This window comes from Pteropus alecto, unplaced genomic scaffold (assembly GCF_000325575.1).
Source record: "Pteropus alecto unplaced genomic scaffold, ASM32557v1 scaffold139, whole genome shotgun sequence".
In the NCBI taxonomy this organism is placed as follows: Eukaryota; Metazoa; Chordata; class Mammalia; order Chiroptera; family Pteropodidae; genus Pteropus; species Pteropus alecto.
In genome coordinates this window covers 3,318,385-3,336,411 of record NW_006443567.1, presented here as the reverse complement: position 1 = coordinate 3,336,411, position 18,027 = coordinate 3,318,385, and the positions used below count along the sequence as shown (strand labels likewise).

The following is an 18,027-nucleotide window of genomic DNA, read 5'->3' as shown; positions in this document are numbered from 1 at the left end:
AGACAAAGTTCAGATTGTGTTTTAAATCTAACCTTCTTCTTCCTACCTACAGAGATATTTCTCCTTCCTCAAAGCCGTTTCTCAGGACCAGCAGCCAGATGAGAAAAGGATGACAAGCTAGTAAGTTTCACAGCTAAAGGAATATACAGTCTCCTTGGTTAGCTACCATGTCTCACTATTGAGACCCCAACCTACATCTAATGTACAGGAAACTATCTCAGCATAGATTTCATTGAGACACAATCTCAATGAAATAAGTAGCATTGGATAGGTTAAGGACAAATCGAATATTGTTAGGAGTAGGTTCAGGAATGCAGTATTTTCTACAATGTCATTTTCCTGTCTTGGTGAAAAGGGCACTGAACAAAAAGGTCCAGCAGCTGTAGCCTCTGGTCTTCGAAGATAGCAGCCTAATGTAGTCTTAATTAGGAGGTGATCCAAGTACAAGGCTTCCTTCAAAAATAATCTTCTCGAGAACCCTCTGGACCAATTTACATCATGAGAAGTTAATTTTTTATTTTCTTTTCCTGAAAACAGAAGGCTTCTTTCCTCTATTGAGGCCACTAAGGAATTATTACTTGACTTTGGACAAGGGGACACCTTGTACAGAAAACTGTCATCCAGTTTTGCATGGGAAGTTAACATTTCCATAGGATCCAAATTTGCAAGTCCCAGATGAAAACTCAGCTCAATTATATAGACTCTACATCATATTGTCAACTCAACGGTTCTTCACCACAAAACTGTGTATTTGTTCTTTTTTAAACACCAGCTCTTTGATTCCATAAGAAACTTTCACTGTTAGACAAGGAATCAATTTCCATAGTCTAGCAAGAGTGCACACGTTTCTAAAGGTAACAGAAAACTTGCTTTATTGGACACTCATGTCATGTCATCCTTGATTGCAGCATATTAATACAACTCCAAAGTATGTCACTTCTAAAATCCTAAACTCAAAAGCCAATTTACTTTTAATTTGAATTCCCAGCTGTCCAATATTTTTAGGCTACTAAAAAATGTTGAACAACCTTAACTGCATTAAAAAGAACAAATAACAAAAGAATAATTTCATCTTGGCAAAGACTTAAACATTAGATGCATTATGGAAAAGAAAAATCAATGATACCTTTACAAAATCCTACTGCTAAAGAAAGAGCAGTAAGGCAATATGTGATCCCTCATCATTCCATCTATCAAGGGGTGTTCTAACCAAACCCATTTCAATGCCAGTTATTTACAAGGGTGTGAGAAGTGGAAAGGCATTTGTTTTGTACAGTGATGAGTTGCTTAATGAGAGGGATGTGTTCTGAGAAATGTGTCATCAGGCAATTTTGTCATTGTGTAAACATTATAGAATGCACGTAACAAACCTAGATGGTCTAGCCTGCTACACACCTACGCTATGTGGTATAGCCTATAGCTCCTAGGCTACAAGCCTGTACAGCATGTTATTGTACAAAACAACATGAGATCAGATAAAGCACAAGAGAAAATGATGCAATCAAGAGACACAGTAAACACAAGATGTATGAGGCTGCTGCCTGTGTAACACAGCATACTGTTTTACAGCAAAGTTTTTTTTTTCATAAGTAGGAAAACTAAACTCTAAAATAATGATTAACAGTATGGTACAGTAAATACAGAACCCAGTAACATAGCAGTTTATTATCATTATAACATAGCAGTTTATTATCATTATAAGTATTATGTACTATAAATAACTGTATTGCTGCACTTTTTTTATATGACTGGCAGCACAGTAGGTTTTACACCACCATCACCACAGACATGTGAGGAATGTGTTGTGCTACAACATTAGGATGGCTACATACGAGGTTCCATCATTGATGGAAATGTCATCACACGACTTCTGAAATAAATTGGGCTTCAAAGTCTTGATGTTAAAAGAAATATATGAGAGCCTTTAATTAAATTTGTACCTCCTTACTGCATTCTGCTCTACTGATCTATCCTTACTTCCTAGAGGTCAGTCCTCTTTGGCTTCCTGAGCACCTCGTTGCCTTAGTTTTTCCTTCTTTTACTTCTGAGGAGTCCCTTCTCTTCTAGATCACCTTAAAATATTGGCGTACCTCAGGGCTCAAGTCTCTACCACCCTCCCTCCTTAGGTCATCTCTGCTCGCATGTTTTTAATACTGTCCACAGGCTGATAAGTGTTGAATGTCTGCCACCAGCCTAGAACTTATTCCTGAGCAATTTGAAGGCAGGACCATGTAGTATCTTACACACAGAAAAGTAGCTCAATAACTATTAAATGAATAAACAGAATAAAATATAAAAATGGGTCCACTGGACTTCAGTTGGAGAACCACAGAGGAGAGCTGAGTTGTCCTAGACAAGCCCATCCTAGAACAGTCCAAACCACCCTGGCTCACCGACTGCTATTCATCTTTTCACATTTTAAGGACCTTTCAGCATGGATCAAATGCCTCCATGGATGTTTTGGGAAAGGACCAAATCTCAAGGGCCTTTTGGCATGGATCGAATGTCTCCGTAGACATTTTACACAGGACCAAATGACATGGACCAAATATCTCCGGGGACATTTTAGACAGAATCAAATGTCTGCTAATCATAGACTGCCTGTAGCAGAACTAGCTAACCTATAGACTACTAGAAAGAATAAATTTGTTCCTGTTTTAAGTCACTATGTTTTACAGTGACTGAAAATACAAGAGCCAAGTGACAGACTAGTTTAAAGTCTGCCTTTCCTGCCAGTCTTTCCTCCTCTGGGCAGAGATAGTGCCTCTTATCAGCACTGTGCCTAAGAACCAGCACAATGCCTGGCTTGTACAAGACAGTGAATATCTATTGAGAAACACATTAATTCTGTTAATGGTGATTGGAAGCACTGTCAGTCACGTGCTGCCTACAAGTTCAGCAAATGGCCAAACTCCGATGATCAAAATTTGTTTTTTGAAGTTAACCGTAATGATAAATATTTATTATTTATTGTTGACAGGCACTGTGGTATCTATTTAATAAATCTCTATTGAGTAGAGATGAAATGAAGGATATATGTTTAAATGGGGTCCTAATTGGAAAGGGAACTAGATCTCTTTTAAGACAGAAATAACTGCTTCCAAAGAAAAAGCTGCACTAAAATAAAAGGCTCTCAAATTATTCTGATTTGCTTTGGGGATTTCTTTTCCTTCCTACAGTAAATATCCTGAGTATATTCAACCAATTATCCACTAAATGAACAGCTAACCATGCATGTCAATTCGAAATTTAATGAATCAGATCATGAATCTTTCTAACATGGATCCAAAATGCTACCTTCTCAGAGAAAAATCAAGTCACTACAATGGGAAAATGGCTGAAGAAGGAACAAAAGGGAAAAGTTTCTGGCTGGAAGCAGCTATAAATCCTACTTTTTGAAATGCCCTTTGTTCCTTCCTTGTTGCATGAAAAGAAGTTGATTTTGTTCACGGGATAAGGCAGCCTGCTAGACAAATGTCCTTATTGTGTGAATGGCCTGCTTGAGTCCACATTATCCTAGAGAGGGCTGCGATTAGGCTGAGTATTACTGGGCTGGATGTATCCTAGAAAGGGACCCTGTGAGTTCTACTTCTCTGCTTGTGTTTTTCAATAAAATATTTTAACTAGTACTGTGTGTGCATTTCTGTGTGTACGTTTGTGTCCCTGTTTGCGTGTATGTATGTTTACAACTTCTATGAATGCCAATTAGTGACCACATTTCACTTGTCCCAGTGTTCTGTGTTTTTGGATTGGGCAGTCATCAGAGCTACCATGGGGAGGATGGCACGTCTCTGGTAGAATTGTACTGAGACAGCTCCTGCCCGAATGAGGTCCTCAGTCAAGGGCTTGCACATAATCTAGGAGAAGTCACCTATGCCCATACTAAGAGAGAGGAACAGAAAGAGCAAACAACCCCAATGTGGCCATGTTTGTCCCTATAATCTCCCCGAATTTCGGACAGACTACCATAAAAGGGGATTCACCTTTACTGCACGAGATCACTGCACTCCAAGGTGGGCACAAAAATCCAGACCAAGAATGGAGCATCTGAACTCTCACTGGGAGGGCCTAAAAACAGGCTTTCTGTATCTGTGGGAACCCCACCTCAGAAACATGGCACTCCCAGAACTGTGCATCACCCTTCCCTCTTCTTGGAGAGGCAGATCATAGCAGAAGCAGTTGAGGCTGCTTTATTTATTTATTTTTCTTAGTAATAGATTTTATTATTATTTTATTATTATGGTGGCATTGGTTAACAAAATTCAGTAAGTTTCAGGTGTACAATTTCACAGTAAGGCATGCATATATATATATTGCATTGTGTGTTCACCTCACATAGTTAGATTTCTTTCTATCACCACATATTTGACCCCCTTTTACCCCTTCTACGTCCCTCCTCCCCCTGCTCCTTCTACCCTCTGGTAACCACTAGTCTATTGTCCATGACCATGATTCTCTGTTTGTCTTGTTCATTTGTTGCTTTTAGGTTTATATCCCACAAATAAGTGATATCACGTGGCTTTCAACTTTTTCTGTCTGGCTTATTTCGCTTAGCATAATTATCTCCAAGTCCATCCCTGTTGGCACAAATGGTAGTATTTCATCTCTTTTTATGGCTGAGTGATATTCTATTGTATATATGTGCCACAGTTTTTAAGGCTGCTTTAAAGTCTAGTGGTTCCATGGGGAAAACTATGGGTTTGAAGCATTAGTTCATTTAATCAAGTACTGCAGGAAAAATGACCTGCACTTGGTAGACATTTATATAAGAAACAAAAAAGGGGAAAATGTGAGAAATCTCAGGTATGGTGCTTTGTTTAACTCCTTCTCTACTGCTTGTACCAACATTCAAACCAGGATGTGGGGAAACACAAGAAAAATCTCTCAATGGATGCACTGGGTAAGTGTACTCTGCCGAGAACTTAAGCTATCTCTTATCAGCAGTGAATAAGATGGTGCCAAGCTCTTTTCACATGTCTTGCACCTGAAGTGGGGAGTTAGAGGTTAGGGTATAAGAACGAGCCAGTACAGTGTGGTAAAAAAGGCCAGTCTCAGGAACTGTATAAACTTAGCTTCAAATGCCAATTAAGATATTTATTAGCTATATGACTTTGAACAACTTATTTCACACCTCTACATTTCAGTTTCCCCATCGTGTCCTTCAAGATTGATGACACCTACCTCATAGGTTAGGAAGATTAGCAGTAATAAACCTGAGGTGCCTGGCACATAAAAGATGCTAAAAATTGACAGCTAAGCATCCAACTAAAGCATAGTGCATAGAATATACTGCACAGGATACATCACACTCACACAAATCCCTGAGACCTCCTTCATGCTTCTGGAGGGAAATGGACCATTTCATGCAATCTTACTCCTTGTGAAAGTCACATAGAACAATATATTGACAGTGACCCAATCCAATTTGGCAGGACATTCTCTTCATGTGCCTTAAGTAAGTTCTCACTATGCAATGAAGGTTTCATCATTCAGTTACTTAGGTCAGCAACTATTTTGTGAGACCGAGTTTTGAGGTAGAAGGTCAGTTGGCCTGAGGTGATTAAGAATTAGCCTGAAGGTAAATAAACGTATACCAGCACAGTGAATAAATTCCAATTCTGATACTGCAGATTGTAAAGAATTTTGACCAAATCATATTTGATGAGAATTTTCCCTTTACACATATTAAAGTTAAATCTGGCTGTTTCTCTTTCCTCTGAAGAACAGGCCAACTTTTGAATATACTGTTTTTCTGAGAGCAGGCACAAAGGTCTCTCTACCTCTGTCTACTTAGTATACCAGGTGATACATCTCAAAAAGATGACACTGGAGTCACTGGAGAACGAAATGGGAGCTCTTTCTAGAGCTGGCCTTGTTATTAGATACAGTCTCTTGTAATTGAGAGACCATGGAATTTAGAGTGAGACAGGCTGCATTTGAGTATTGGCTCTATCGTTTCTCAGTCACGTGACTTTGGATAAATTATTTCACTTCTCTGAGTCTACATTTCCTCATCCATAAAATGAGGAGGAAGAAAAGTACTTAGTTACCATTAAGGAGTGTTGTGAGAATTAAGATAATGTTAGATAAAGTACTTGGCACACAGTAAATTCTGGATAATTGCCAATTATTGTTTTTATTATTTACCTCAGGCTGGAGAGTAGTGTTCCAATAGGTGATAAAAGAGAATTCATTGCTAACATCCAGACCTGTAGGTAATACTTAATCCCATGAAACTGGGGAAGTGCTAAGAACAAGTCTTAACATTCTTATCAATGGTGGCAATTTTATTGAGCTGAGAAAAAATGAAGCAATAGAATCAGCTTTTTTATAATTAGAAATGATCTTTCCTCATTTCAACCATTATAGGTGAAGAGCATCTCCTGGCCTAAAGAAAGGAGAAGAGGCAAGTTACCTGTTTTTTGTTTTTGTTTTTGTTTTTGTTTTTTAATTCAGGGATAGTTCTATTACATTTGAATTGAATTTAGCTATTCACTAATCATTCTACTCTTTCTTTGTGTGTCCTGGACAAAGTCATTACTTCCTTGGGGATAAGAGTCATTTCACTGGCTTCTTTTGAGTGCTGTACTCCTCCTAACTCCCACAGAATTAGCAAGTAGCTCCTGAGCCCCTTCTGCTAATGACAACTTCTTGTCATAGCAAAGCTGAGAATGGAGTGTGAACAGCATTTTATCCCTTTAAACCTAAGATGTCTTTTCTGCACTAAAATTGCTTTTAAACAACAAACCCATGTTTAGGGCAAGAGGGGGAAAGCTGAGCATGTGGAGCAACTATGGAGGAAAAGAGCATGGGCTTCAGAGGCCAGAAAAATCAGGTTCAAATCGAATCATGTCATTTATCAAGGAAGTGACTTAACCTTTCTGTAACTTAGTTTGCTCGTGTGTGAAATGTTGGCAACAGCCTCTACTTTACAGCATTTTGGTGATCATGCCTCGAAGGGACTCTGCACAGTGCTCTCACTGTGTGTAGAAGTAGTCAGTCCAGTGGAACTCTTTGCCTTCCTCTGTGTGGATCTGGTCTTTCAGCCAATGTACACTTGTTGCTTCCAAAGCGAGACATGCTTGAAGGTTGACCTGAAGCTGTTCTGAGAATATATATCTTAAAATAGCTGGGCTCCTAACTAGAAATATGCTAGCACATGGGTGGAAGTGGACATGTGATTTTGATGTGTTGGAGTGAGTGTAGATATTGGCTGTGAAGCAAGACAAGGATAAGTGTTGATAAAACGCAGGATGTTACATCTCTTGTTCCACACTTTTCTCAGGGCATTATTCAAGCTGCATATTCTTAAGCACACTAACAAATGTTATAGAGTATAACAAATGGAAACATGAATCAGTGTAATATATAAGGCTAGGAATTACTTATAAACATAGATAGCAATTAAAGCCTCTTCATCATGTGCAAGTCAGTTTTCACATACATGTTGCTGCAATAATTTCATGCTGAAGTAACTGGTATTGTCTATGTGATAAGAGGACAATGCCTCAATGATGACAGCCTCTGGTGTAACTTGCAGACAGACACTCAGGTCATGAGCAGCTTGAGTCAACTTTTGCAACCTCATCCTAGAGCAGTAGCAATCAAGTAAAGAAGTAGTAGTACTTTCCTGGCAAATGAATATGCTCTTCCCTTCTCCACTTTCTTTTACACTCACACATGGTCCCTAGATACTCTTCCATCTACATTTTCAAGCTGAATCATAGTTTAGAGCAGAACAAGTTTGCAACAATTGCTTGCAAGAAAGGATGTTGGTCACAAGGTGGCAGATCACCATGCTCCTATAAAGAAATCTGATTATTTTCTAAAAACGCAGAATGGCAAAGAAGCAAAAGAACTTCAAAAAAGTGTGTGTGTGTGTGTGTGTGTGTGTGTGTGTGTGTGTGTGTGTGTGTGTGTGTTAGGAAAGATGGATACCTTACATGGCCACACGTTCTAAAGGTCATATAACTGCTGCCTGTACAGAAATGCCCCTTAATCACAAGGCACCTCCTGAAGAGGCACATGCAATCAGCATGATAAGATTTCTGAATTGACAGCTGACATCACACAACAGCCCTTATGCCAAGGTGATATTTTTCTAAGACAAAGATTCCAACCATAATAGCACATTAGAATCACCTGGGAAGCTGTTTTTTTTTTTTAAATAAGCTTTGTTGAGCCTCTGCAACAAGAGCTTTTGCAGGGTTTTTTTTTTTTTTTTTTGGATGAGTTATTGGTGAGCTAGTTGGTTGGGGTCTGATGTTAGGCTCAGGCATCAATATTATTTAAAAGATCCTCAGGTGATACCAATGTTCAGCCAAGTTTGAGAATCATCTAAGTACCCAACATTGCCACTCAAGGTATGGTCCACAGACTTAGTACTGATCTGTGAACTACATTCCTAAGTACATTTTTAATTTAGTTCAGCTGACATGTTTCTCAGCAAGACAGCAATACTTTCTTGATGAAGGAAGCAGTGCATTGACTTATGTTCTCGCTCAAGCTTCTTATCTCATCTCGGGCTGGTAACAAACAATTTCAGACCCAGTACTCATCCGCGGACCACAGTTTGAGTATCACTTCCCTAAAGACAATGAATGAGGGTCAGAGGGAAAGGGAACAGCATTCATTTTCAAAAGTGTGTTACTTGCCAAAGCCCAGCTTTGATGGGAATATGCTGCTCAGTGGAGCCAGCATGGCATTTCCAAAGCATACTTGCAGGATGTTAATAGGTGCTATGAATAAAAAGAGTCTGGTAGCTGGAAGATGTCTGCCATTGAAGTGCCCAAAGACAGATTCCTAATCTATAAGACTCCTCAAAACCTTAAATACACTCTTATTCATTGGGACTTGCTGGAATTTGGGAAACATGTATTTGAACACAGAATCTGTCTTTACACAAAGCCATATGATCAGTGTTTCATGAAACATAATTTGGAAAATACTGATCTGATAATTATTTAAGAACATGTGAAAGAGACTGCATTCTCTTCCTCCAGGCAAGTGAGTTATCATTTAAAACAAAAGACAGTGAAAATTGGAGCCACAGCAGCAGCACATCCTGGTGTATCTCCTTAACCAAGGCAGACCTCCATGCAGTACTGTTGGGCTTGATTTGAAGAAACAGCTAAAAGTCATTCAGACTATACCTTTTAAACATGATACATAGTCTACCTGGGTCAAACCATGCTGGGTGGCAGATTTTCTGAAGTGATTTTATCAACTGGCTATGAAGGCAAAACAAACAAACAACAACAACAACAACAACTACAACAACAACAACAACAAACAAGAGGAGTTGCTGAAATAACAGACCCTCAGGAGCAATGTTGGCAATGCAATCCCTAATGCAACAGCTTTAAAGGGGCAGCGCCATATGGATGGATGGATCATTTTCAGATATTTCGTTAAGTATCATCACTTAAATTTTGACTTTTTTTCTTTAAATCAAAATCACCACCAATATTCTGTCATTCATCCAGTAGACCTTTCAGGGCACATTCCCAAAGCAGTGTTATTTTAAACACAAATACTTGAAACAGCTCATTAACATTGGCTTCACACAGGAGAAATATCTGCCTCCAACATTAACTGAGGGAAACCTCAGTCACGAGAGTTGTAAAAGAAAGACCACTTCTCAGGAAAACATCCCCACCACCTCGATGAGAACACCTAGGCTCAAGGGGAAAAGAGAGGCTTGTTGCTTTAAAAAGTGAATATCGAAGAATGAATGGTTGTTAGTTTCTACTGTAAAAGCCAGTCTGAGAAAGACTGAGTTGAGAGGCATATATCTAATAAAAGAATAATAAATGTCCATCGTAGCCTGAAATCGAATTATTGGCTGGTAAGTATACTTCCTTGATCAAATTATTAGTTTCCCAGAGAGTAGACTCTACCCCCAAAATATGACTTAATTTTGCATTTGCTGCCATAACGTGGGGGAATAGGAGAGGAGAATGTACTTCAGTGCTATTACTAGTTTTCTAATGTTATTAGAACATAACAAGTTGGCTTCTAAGAAGTAGCTGACATGCAACCAAGAGAAACATATTTGAACACTATATGCAGAGAGGATAGTGTTTACTCATTGCTAAGCACCAAGGCCTTCAGATTTCTGGCTTTAATTTAATTTTGCTATGGACCAATTTTTTTATCTTTCTTGTGACTCGGCAATTAAGCTGCCATTTGCTTTAAAAAGCAAAGAAAACTCTCTGGTGTTACTTTGTTATCCTTGAGGTCATAAATCAAGGCAGTGTGACCTTAAGTCACTGTGATTTTGAATTAAAAGGTTAAACATAAAGTCTTTTATCTCCTCAGAGTCACCCAAACATATGGCCCTACATTTTCCTAATGAAATAGGAATAGTCCCTCAATTGTTGTCCTCAAAGGGACAGATATGGAACTCAGTTATATCCTTTCTTTCTGAAAGTCAAGATATTTTAAGGTATAAAGTATCAGAGGCTGCTCAGTTTTATCACACTGACTATTCATTCAAATAGGATTAGACCCATTTTTCTCAAAAGGCATATTAAAACGAGGAAGACACACAACAGGAGACAAGAGAGTTGAAGAAAAGGTAAGGATGAAAATACAAACATTTTCCTCAACATGTTCCTTAACATTCTTCTACCTTCTTCCTCTCCTACTCCTCTCGTACCATGTAGGCAAGATTGATATTCATGGTGACATATTCTCTTTCTAGGATAAAGAAACCAATATATTATCAGAGTAACAGTCATTGTGCTAGTTACAAATATGCCCCCTTAACATCTGGCACAGAAATTTGCTTTCTTTTGGTTGGTGAAAGCTGCCATACTTCATCACCAGTTTGGATCACCGATTCTCTTCTCCAACCAAAGTCACTATGGTTGGATGCCTCTCTGAATAAAAAGGTTATAGATGTCCTAAGGGAGATGAAATGTGTGTGCATATGTGAGTGTTGTGTGTGTGTGTGTGTGTGTGTGTGTGTTTTAAATCACGTGAAAACAGAACTGTAGGAAAGAAGCCAAATGCGTAATTAAAAGATGGTGACAAACCCCTGAGTTCTGTAATACTTTCCTATTTTGTCTTAACTCCTTCAAATTTACTATTGCAATCAGGAATTTCAATACTAAAAGCAAATGCCAGGAATTCATGATTTATTTTTCTCTGCAGATTTTCAGTAGTAACTACATGTAAGCATGTGTATCTTGGTGTGATTCTTTTGCACAATCTTCAAACATCAGTAAAAGCCCAATGACTGGTGTTTAGGAAGCAGCAACTATGCTGATAATAGATTGGCTTTGAGAATTTACTCTAAATCAGTGATTTAATTTTGGCACACATGACAATGAAAAAAAAGGAACACAAGAATAAAGCTATGAAAATTATACTTTCTCTTGGCAAAAGGCTCCTGGAACAGTAAGAAAAAGATTTTGGTAATGATCTCCACGCTCCATGTGGCTTTCTTATAACAAAGAACGTTGTTGATACTGGGCCAAATTAGACTCAGATATTTGTATGTACTTCTTCAGCCAAATTCCTGTACTCACATAAGATTACATCATAAGTGGTTTTTATGAAAATAATCACATCACTGAAAATCACAAGTCTTTGGAACAGATTAAAGAATTTATTTTGGAATTGGCTGCTCAGAAATAGAAACCTGTTTTTGGCAAAGTGTGATTTGGCCTTAGTGTATCCTGAAAACCCAGTGAGATATTTCACTCCTTCTATGTAGTGTTTACATGGATTCCAAGGGCCCTGGACACAACACAAAAATGTCCTTAAAAATATAGATGACTGCAAACAATTGTAAATAAGTTATCTGTACCAAATCTCAGGTGGTCATAAACTGTAGAAATAACCTGGCTCTTACAAAAACATCACCAAACAAAAGAAACACCAAGACTTTGTCTATAACAATGCAAAAATAGTTGGTAGATTTATCAACTCAATAAGAAAGAAGAAAATTAATTCCAGCTTTATCACAATACAAATAAACCTCTTTGACCTAATTTCTAAGACTGATGCAACTCAAACTTTTATTTCCCCCCAAATTTAAATGTTTTCCATTTTTCACATAAGGGCTGTATAAAAACAACCTCATTAGAAGAGGTCATACTGGCATTTCGGCATGCACACTTCCAACGATGGTGAAGCCCATTGCCTTCACCTGCAGTGGAATTGGTGGGTATCCACAGCCAAGATCAGTTAAGGTCTCATGCTTTAGTACAGAGACCAGGAGAGGAACTCTCTCTCCAAAATGGTTGACACGAGAATAAATTGTTTCAAGGCATGAACATGGTGTAGAACTAAGATTCGATCCATTTGTGCTAATTATAATAAAACGTTACAGCAACTGTAAGAGAGAACTGAAGACTATATCTTACAATATTAAAAACCAGTCTTGAAAAACTCCTCCAGATCACCAGAATGACCACTAAACCCTTACAAACCCACGGTTACTTCATTTCCTGGCAATGCCCAGGTTCGGTATCCTACGTGAAGTAAGTATGTTAATTTCTTAGCAATGTTTCCTTATTTATCCAAGGTGTCTTCCACAGCACGTTTTCTTTCACCCTCATCTAAGGTCTTCTGGACCCTGTTCATTTGTATAGAGATCAAGTGGTTTCATTTTAAAATCTCACTTCATCATTAGGTTCTGGGCCTTTGTTTGAATGGAGTACAGTAAAATTGCAAATAGTATTAAAATGTCATCCCAGAAAACCTCTAATGAATCTAATATTATTTACAAATACTTCATAGGAGTAAGGAGAAAGTTAACTTTGCTATTCCAGAGGAATTTGCAGGAGAGCAAGACTAAGGGAAATCTTTAATCTGAAAGAAGGCAATGCCCATCATCAAAGTATTACAAGTGAAAGGATGACAACCATATTAGGCAGCTACTCACCTTGTAGGTGAAAGGACAGATTAAAAACTATCCAAACCTTATATAAGAGAGTTTAACTGTCACCCATTCTCTAAAGAATTCTTCACATCTGAAAACATTCATAATAATATTCAAAATAAACTCCAGATAATATTTTGAAAATTAATAGATCCCGCCAAAATTATATGTAATAAGAAAAGGGATGGGGGTCTTAAATTTAGTTATTCAACATTTTTTTAAAAATCTGAGCATTGTTAAAACAATTTGAAGTTTCTAACCAATTGCTTGACTAAATTTAACTAGATGCTTTTTAAATGGCTTATTTTTCTTACTCAAACCAAATTTTGTTTTTCAGACTCATGTGCAAGTAGAAAAACAGTATAGTATATAATTTATAATATATTATCATAATAAGAACAGTATAGTTTATAATCTGTTATATAATTATATAATAAAAAGTACATATCTATAATTCAAATACTGTTTTTGTCCTTGCAAACACATGTGCAATTTTAGAGAAGAGAAAGCAGAACATATTGAAATGCATTATATATAGTGAAATAATTGTCACTGGTTAATTTTTTTGTTTGTTTCATTAGAGCACAAAATCAAGTTAGTATCTTCACTACTAAACCACCGAAAGATTTATTTTCTCACTGTAAAGGATTACCAATTACATCTCTGAATGAGTAAGTATCAACATCAGTACCCATACCCAAAGTGGATAGCTTGGATACCAAAGTATGGGTTACAAAAATAGAAACGTTCTATTCTGTTGCTGAAATAGGATTAAACATAAAAAAAAAGTACACTTATCATTTTCTGCCAATGAGCATTGAAAACTCTATTTGGAAGGAAAGAAAAGGGGAGACTTTAAGATATAAAAACTTGCTTCCAAAGTTGTGGACTAGAGTCAATTTGGAGTAATTTCCTCACACACCAAACTTTAAACAGCAGCACATGGCAGTCTTTTCCAGGTGACGAAGACAGTTGCAATGAAGATACCCATAATGTTACAAAAGGGCAACATGAAAAAGGAAGAAGGTGGCTTTTAGAAATCGTATCAGAACCATTTATGCAAACATGTACACCAACTGCCAAATGACAGGTGAATTTTGTCACTTTCAATGTCATTCATTGTTAAACTGCTTCAACAGTATCTGATATGGGGGAACAGGCTGTTCTACAATAACTGTTTAATTAGCATACACACTACACATCTCAAATGTCATTTTGGAAACTGAAATGTACACAGCTGACAAAAAAGTTTACCACATTTTCTGATGTGACAAATGTTCCCGTTTGATATATGCAAAAACACTGTAAACCATGAATGCTCTTTCTAGATAGACGAAGTACTTTTGAGATAGATTTGTACATGGATTTCGATGAACTCCTTATTGACCTCAGTTGAAGTAACAGCAAGTAGTTTTCCAAACCTGTGCTTGAGCTGAAAAGAAAAACAAGCTACTCATAGTTTCCTTGAGGCATGCATTTCACTATGGCAAAGAGCAACGGGGCGTGCATTACATGGGGAGTCTGGGCTTGCTTCAGCGGACTAAGTAGATCATGAGCATTCTTCGAGCGCAATGCAGAAGCTTTATGGGTGGAAGGGAGTCGGAGAATTTGGAACAATCTTCTCATTATTTCATTTTTGAAGTGCCATTCCTCAGCCGATGGCTACAGACTGGGCCAGATGTTGGCTACAGGAGCAAGCAACTTTAGCAGCCCAAACGGGGAAGTGTAATGCCACCAGCTGAAAATGTTTCAGCTGTGAGAAGCAGGAGGATGCTACGTGCTGTGCCAGAGATGACTGTATTATACAGTGTCCCATCTGAGACTGCATAACACATTCACCAGCGAGCTAGGGGGCCTCCTAACTACGTCAGGGGCCGAACAACACACAGCACATCAGAGGGCAATGCACAGTCAAAAAGAAAGAGAAAGAAAGAAGAATGAGAGAAAACAAGCAAAACACGCATCTGTCGTGCACAAACCTTCGGGCTCTGTGTTTTCTTTGTGGTGTACTTGCTTCAGCGGGCAGCAGAAGATTTCGTGACACTTAGCACGAAAAGGGGACTCTTTTTTCTTTAATTCCGCAGATTGGATGGAATCTTGCCGTAACATAATGTATTCCTGTGTGCCAGGGGGGGCGTCATCCAGAACTGTGGTCACCACATAACAAAATGAACTCAAGTTAGAGCTTCATGAAAGCAGCGAACGTCTAAATCAAATCTACTCCCACGGAAGACTAAAGAAACAACATTCCCCCAAAACGTTTCTAAGAAAAGTATTTAAAAGCTTGACAGTTTTATTTTTAGAGACTTAATTTAAAATACTAAAGGCCTGGAAATAGCTAACTCAACTATATATACCTCTATTTCTAGTACAGTGAGAATTTAACAGTGTTAAACTGTGTCTGGATGCAGTGAAATATTTTAATACCAATAACCATGTTGTATCTAAATAAACACCATGCAGAGCTGACACATTTCAGTTGGAGATACAATATAAATATTTACAGGTGAAATTGGCTAATGTCCACCAATTATCAGTGTTTTAGTTTTATGGTTTTTTTCTTTGATCTGCTTCTGGTAAGAACTTGACTCCCATGCAGTATATACTGATTCTGACGGAAGAATCAAGGGTATTGCTCTTTACTCTTTGATTTCCAAACAGAACTGGGGCTGTTGCAAATATTCCTCAGGTATCGAAAACCTCTTAATGAAGACAAGAAATTCCATTTGAGAGCCTATAATCAACACTTGTTTCAAAGACCTACCTTGTTGAACTGTGGAAGAGCAAGGCCTGGTTCATTAATTTTGGCCTTAGATATAATAGACACAGAGCGCCTCTCAGCCCATGTTTCCTTTCTAGGCCCTTTCTGGATTTCCTAAACAACATTGAGAATTTCTAGTGTTTTCTCCCTGCAAGAACAGGTGTCTGCTTTTACAGGGTCCACTGCAACTTTCTTTAGCCTGATAATCACCCACCAAATGGGGTGCAAATTCGATCTGCATTTGCAAAAGCAGGAAATTGACCCCAGGATGGATTTTTTCTCTTTCACACCCTTCCCAATGAGGCCATTCCATTTTGCCAGGAGTGAGTCACTGCCTCCAAAGCTGTGATTAGTGACGTGCTGACTCATTCTACTCCCCCAAATGCATACACTTAACATGCATTTAGGAAGACTGATAGCACCAGCAAACTTCTTATGGGGAGAATAATGCTGTGATGTTTGGAAAATATAAACAGCTTATGGTCAAAATTAAATAGGATCTGAAACTTCTGTATTTGGCAAAACATCTCCAGATCATTGGCTGGGATCTTAACAGGCTTTAAGAACTTTCATGTTAGGGTAAAAATGGTATAAAACCAACATAATTTTTAAATTAGTATTATGAGTTTCAAACAAGTTCTAGATAGATAGCCTGTATGTGGAATTGTTGTCTTCCTTTATATGTCATTAAATTATGCAAGAAGGTGATGAATATTTTAATCAGTTCTCTATTTTCCTCCAGTGTTCAGCAGCAGTAATCAAAAATATTATATAGACACACCACCACAGCTTTTCCTGGCAGAGAGTTCCCTTCATCTACTAGGAATGTGACTATAACTTCTTAGAATCTCATTGAATGCACATCTTTGCTAGCAACAGCTGCTATTCAAAAACATTTGCAACCATTTCCTGCCATAAGCAGATAGTTATGATAATATAGACACTTATCAAATTCCAGCATCACAGCTGAAGACAAATTTTGGTCTACCATCCAAAATATTTAAAGAAAACTTTCCAAACTTGGAACTCTTAAAAAAAACCCCATGATTCTATAGAAGCTGAGAAATTCCATTTTCATGCACTGTTATATATAAGAACCATATTTTTAGATTAAAGGACAATTGGAGGATGGAAAATAAAAAAAAATAACTTTTTGGTAATACGGAGGGAACTTGTTATTCAGAAGTAAGTGATAAACAGCAGTAAACTGTCTTCCATTTTCATTTTTCAATACCAAGAATGACTTCGTAAATGGGCATTTCTGGAGATTAATGGCAGACTGAAGCTAAAAGGCTTTGGCTGACTCTCCAGCCATCAGCCTGTCCCAGATGGTCATTAATTCCCAGAAAAAGCCTCAAATGCCATCATTATTATTTAATTAGATACAACTGGTTATCTGTAACATACAACAAAATTCTAGTGAATGCAACATGCTGACTGATACAAGAACCAGCCCAAAACATCATGATGGAAAAAGCATGAAGGTCACAAAAGTGCAAGATAATTGCTTTCCACAAAATCCTCTTTCTCAATCTCTCTCTCTCTTTCTCTCTCTCTCTCTCTCTCTCTCTCTCTCTCTCTCTCTCTCACACACACACACACACACACACACACACACACACACACAAATTCTGTCTTCAAAGTGAATTTAGCAAGTACAAAAGGTGCCAAGATTAGAGCATTTAAGGAGCCATCTGAGTAATAACCACAGGCACAGAATATTTCCTTGGAAATCATGAGCATCTGGGAGTTAATGGCTCAGCTTTCGGTCTCAGGCTCTCTCTACCCAATGCCACAAACACTAGTCAATTCGAGCAGAGCAGGAAAAAAAGAGAATGGTCAATCTCTTGAGTAGCTTGGTGTCATGTTGATTGACACAAGAGCTAGAAACATTTTGGACTTTTTAACCAGAAGTGATGTTGTATAGGCAACATCTCACTCAGGTCTATAAAATTTCTGAACTTGAGAATATTTTTAATAAAACAATAAAACTATTACATCAAATCTATTTATTTCCAGGATACTCTCAAGTGGCTGTATATGCAATTGACAGTAGCAAGAGTGACAGGAGACCTCCCACAGCATCCCAGCATTAAAGCAAGTAGGCATCTTAGTTCTACTATATAAAAGGGATAAGGATACAATACTTCCAAGGGGCACTAGCTCTAGAAAAGGGAGAGTAGACTTGCAAAGAAGTCAGCTCATCAAAACAGGAAAAAAGAATGGGGTTCTTCTTGTCCTGACTTAGTCCAATCTTTTCTGCCATTTTCTCCTTTCTAGTGCATTCCCTTCTTACACACAACCTCTATCCACTGAAAACCACTCCTCCTTCTGTTCATTCCAACAATTTGTTCACATTTATTCTGATTCCTGC

At 37.9% G+C, this 18,027-nt stretch overlaps 1 protein-coding gene across 3 annotated transcripts in view; it reads right to left on the bottom strand.

Moving 5' to 3' along the window:
- FGF13 (fibroblast growth factor 13) overlaps positions 1-18,027 on the bottom strand; it is a 467,301-nt gene that overhangs the window by 172,464 nt on the left and 276,810 nt on the right. For 2 of the 3 annotated variants that reach the window (XM_006924189.1, XM_015598755.1), the window contains one exon: positions 14,872-15,039. The exons of the other annotated variant lie outside the window; for it this stretch is intronic. In XM_006924189.1, coding sequence (XP_006924251.1) covers positions 14,872-15,039 — 168 coding nt within the window. The remainder of the gene's footprint in view (positions 1-14,871; positions 15,040-18,027) is intronic. 3 annotated transcript variants of the gene reach the window in all.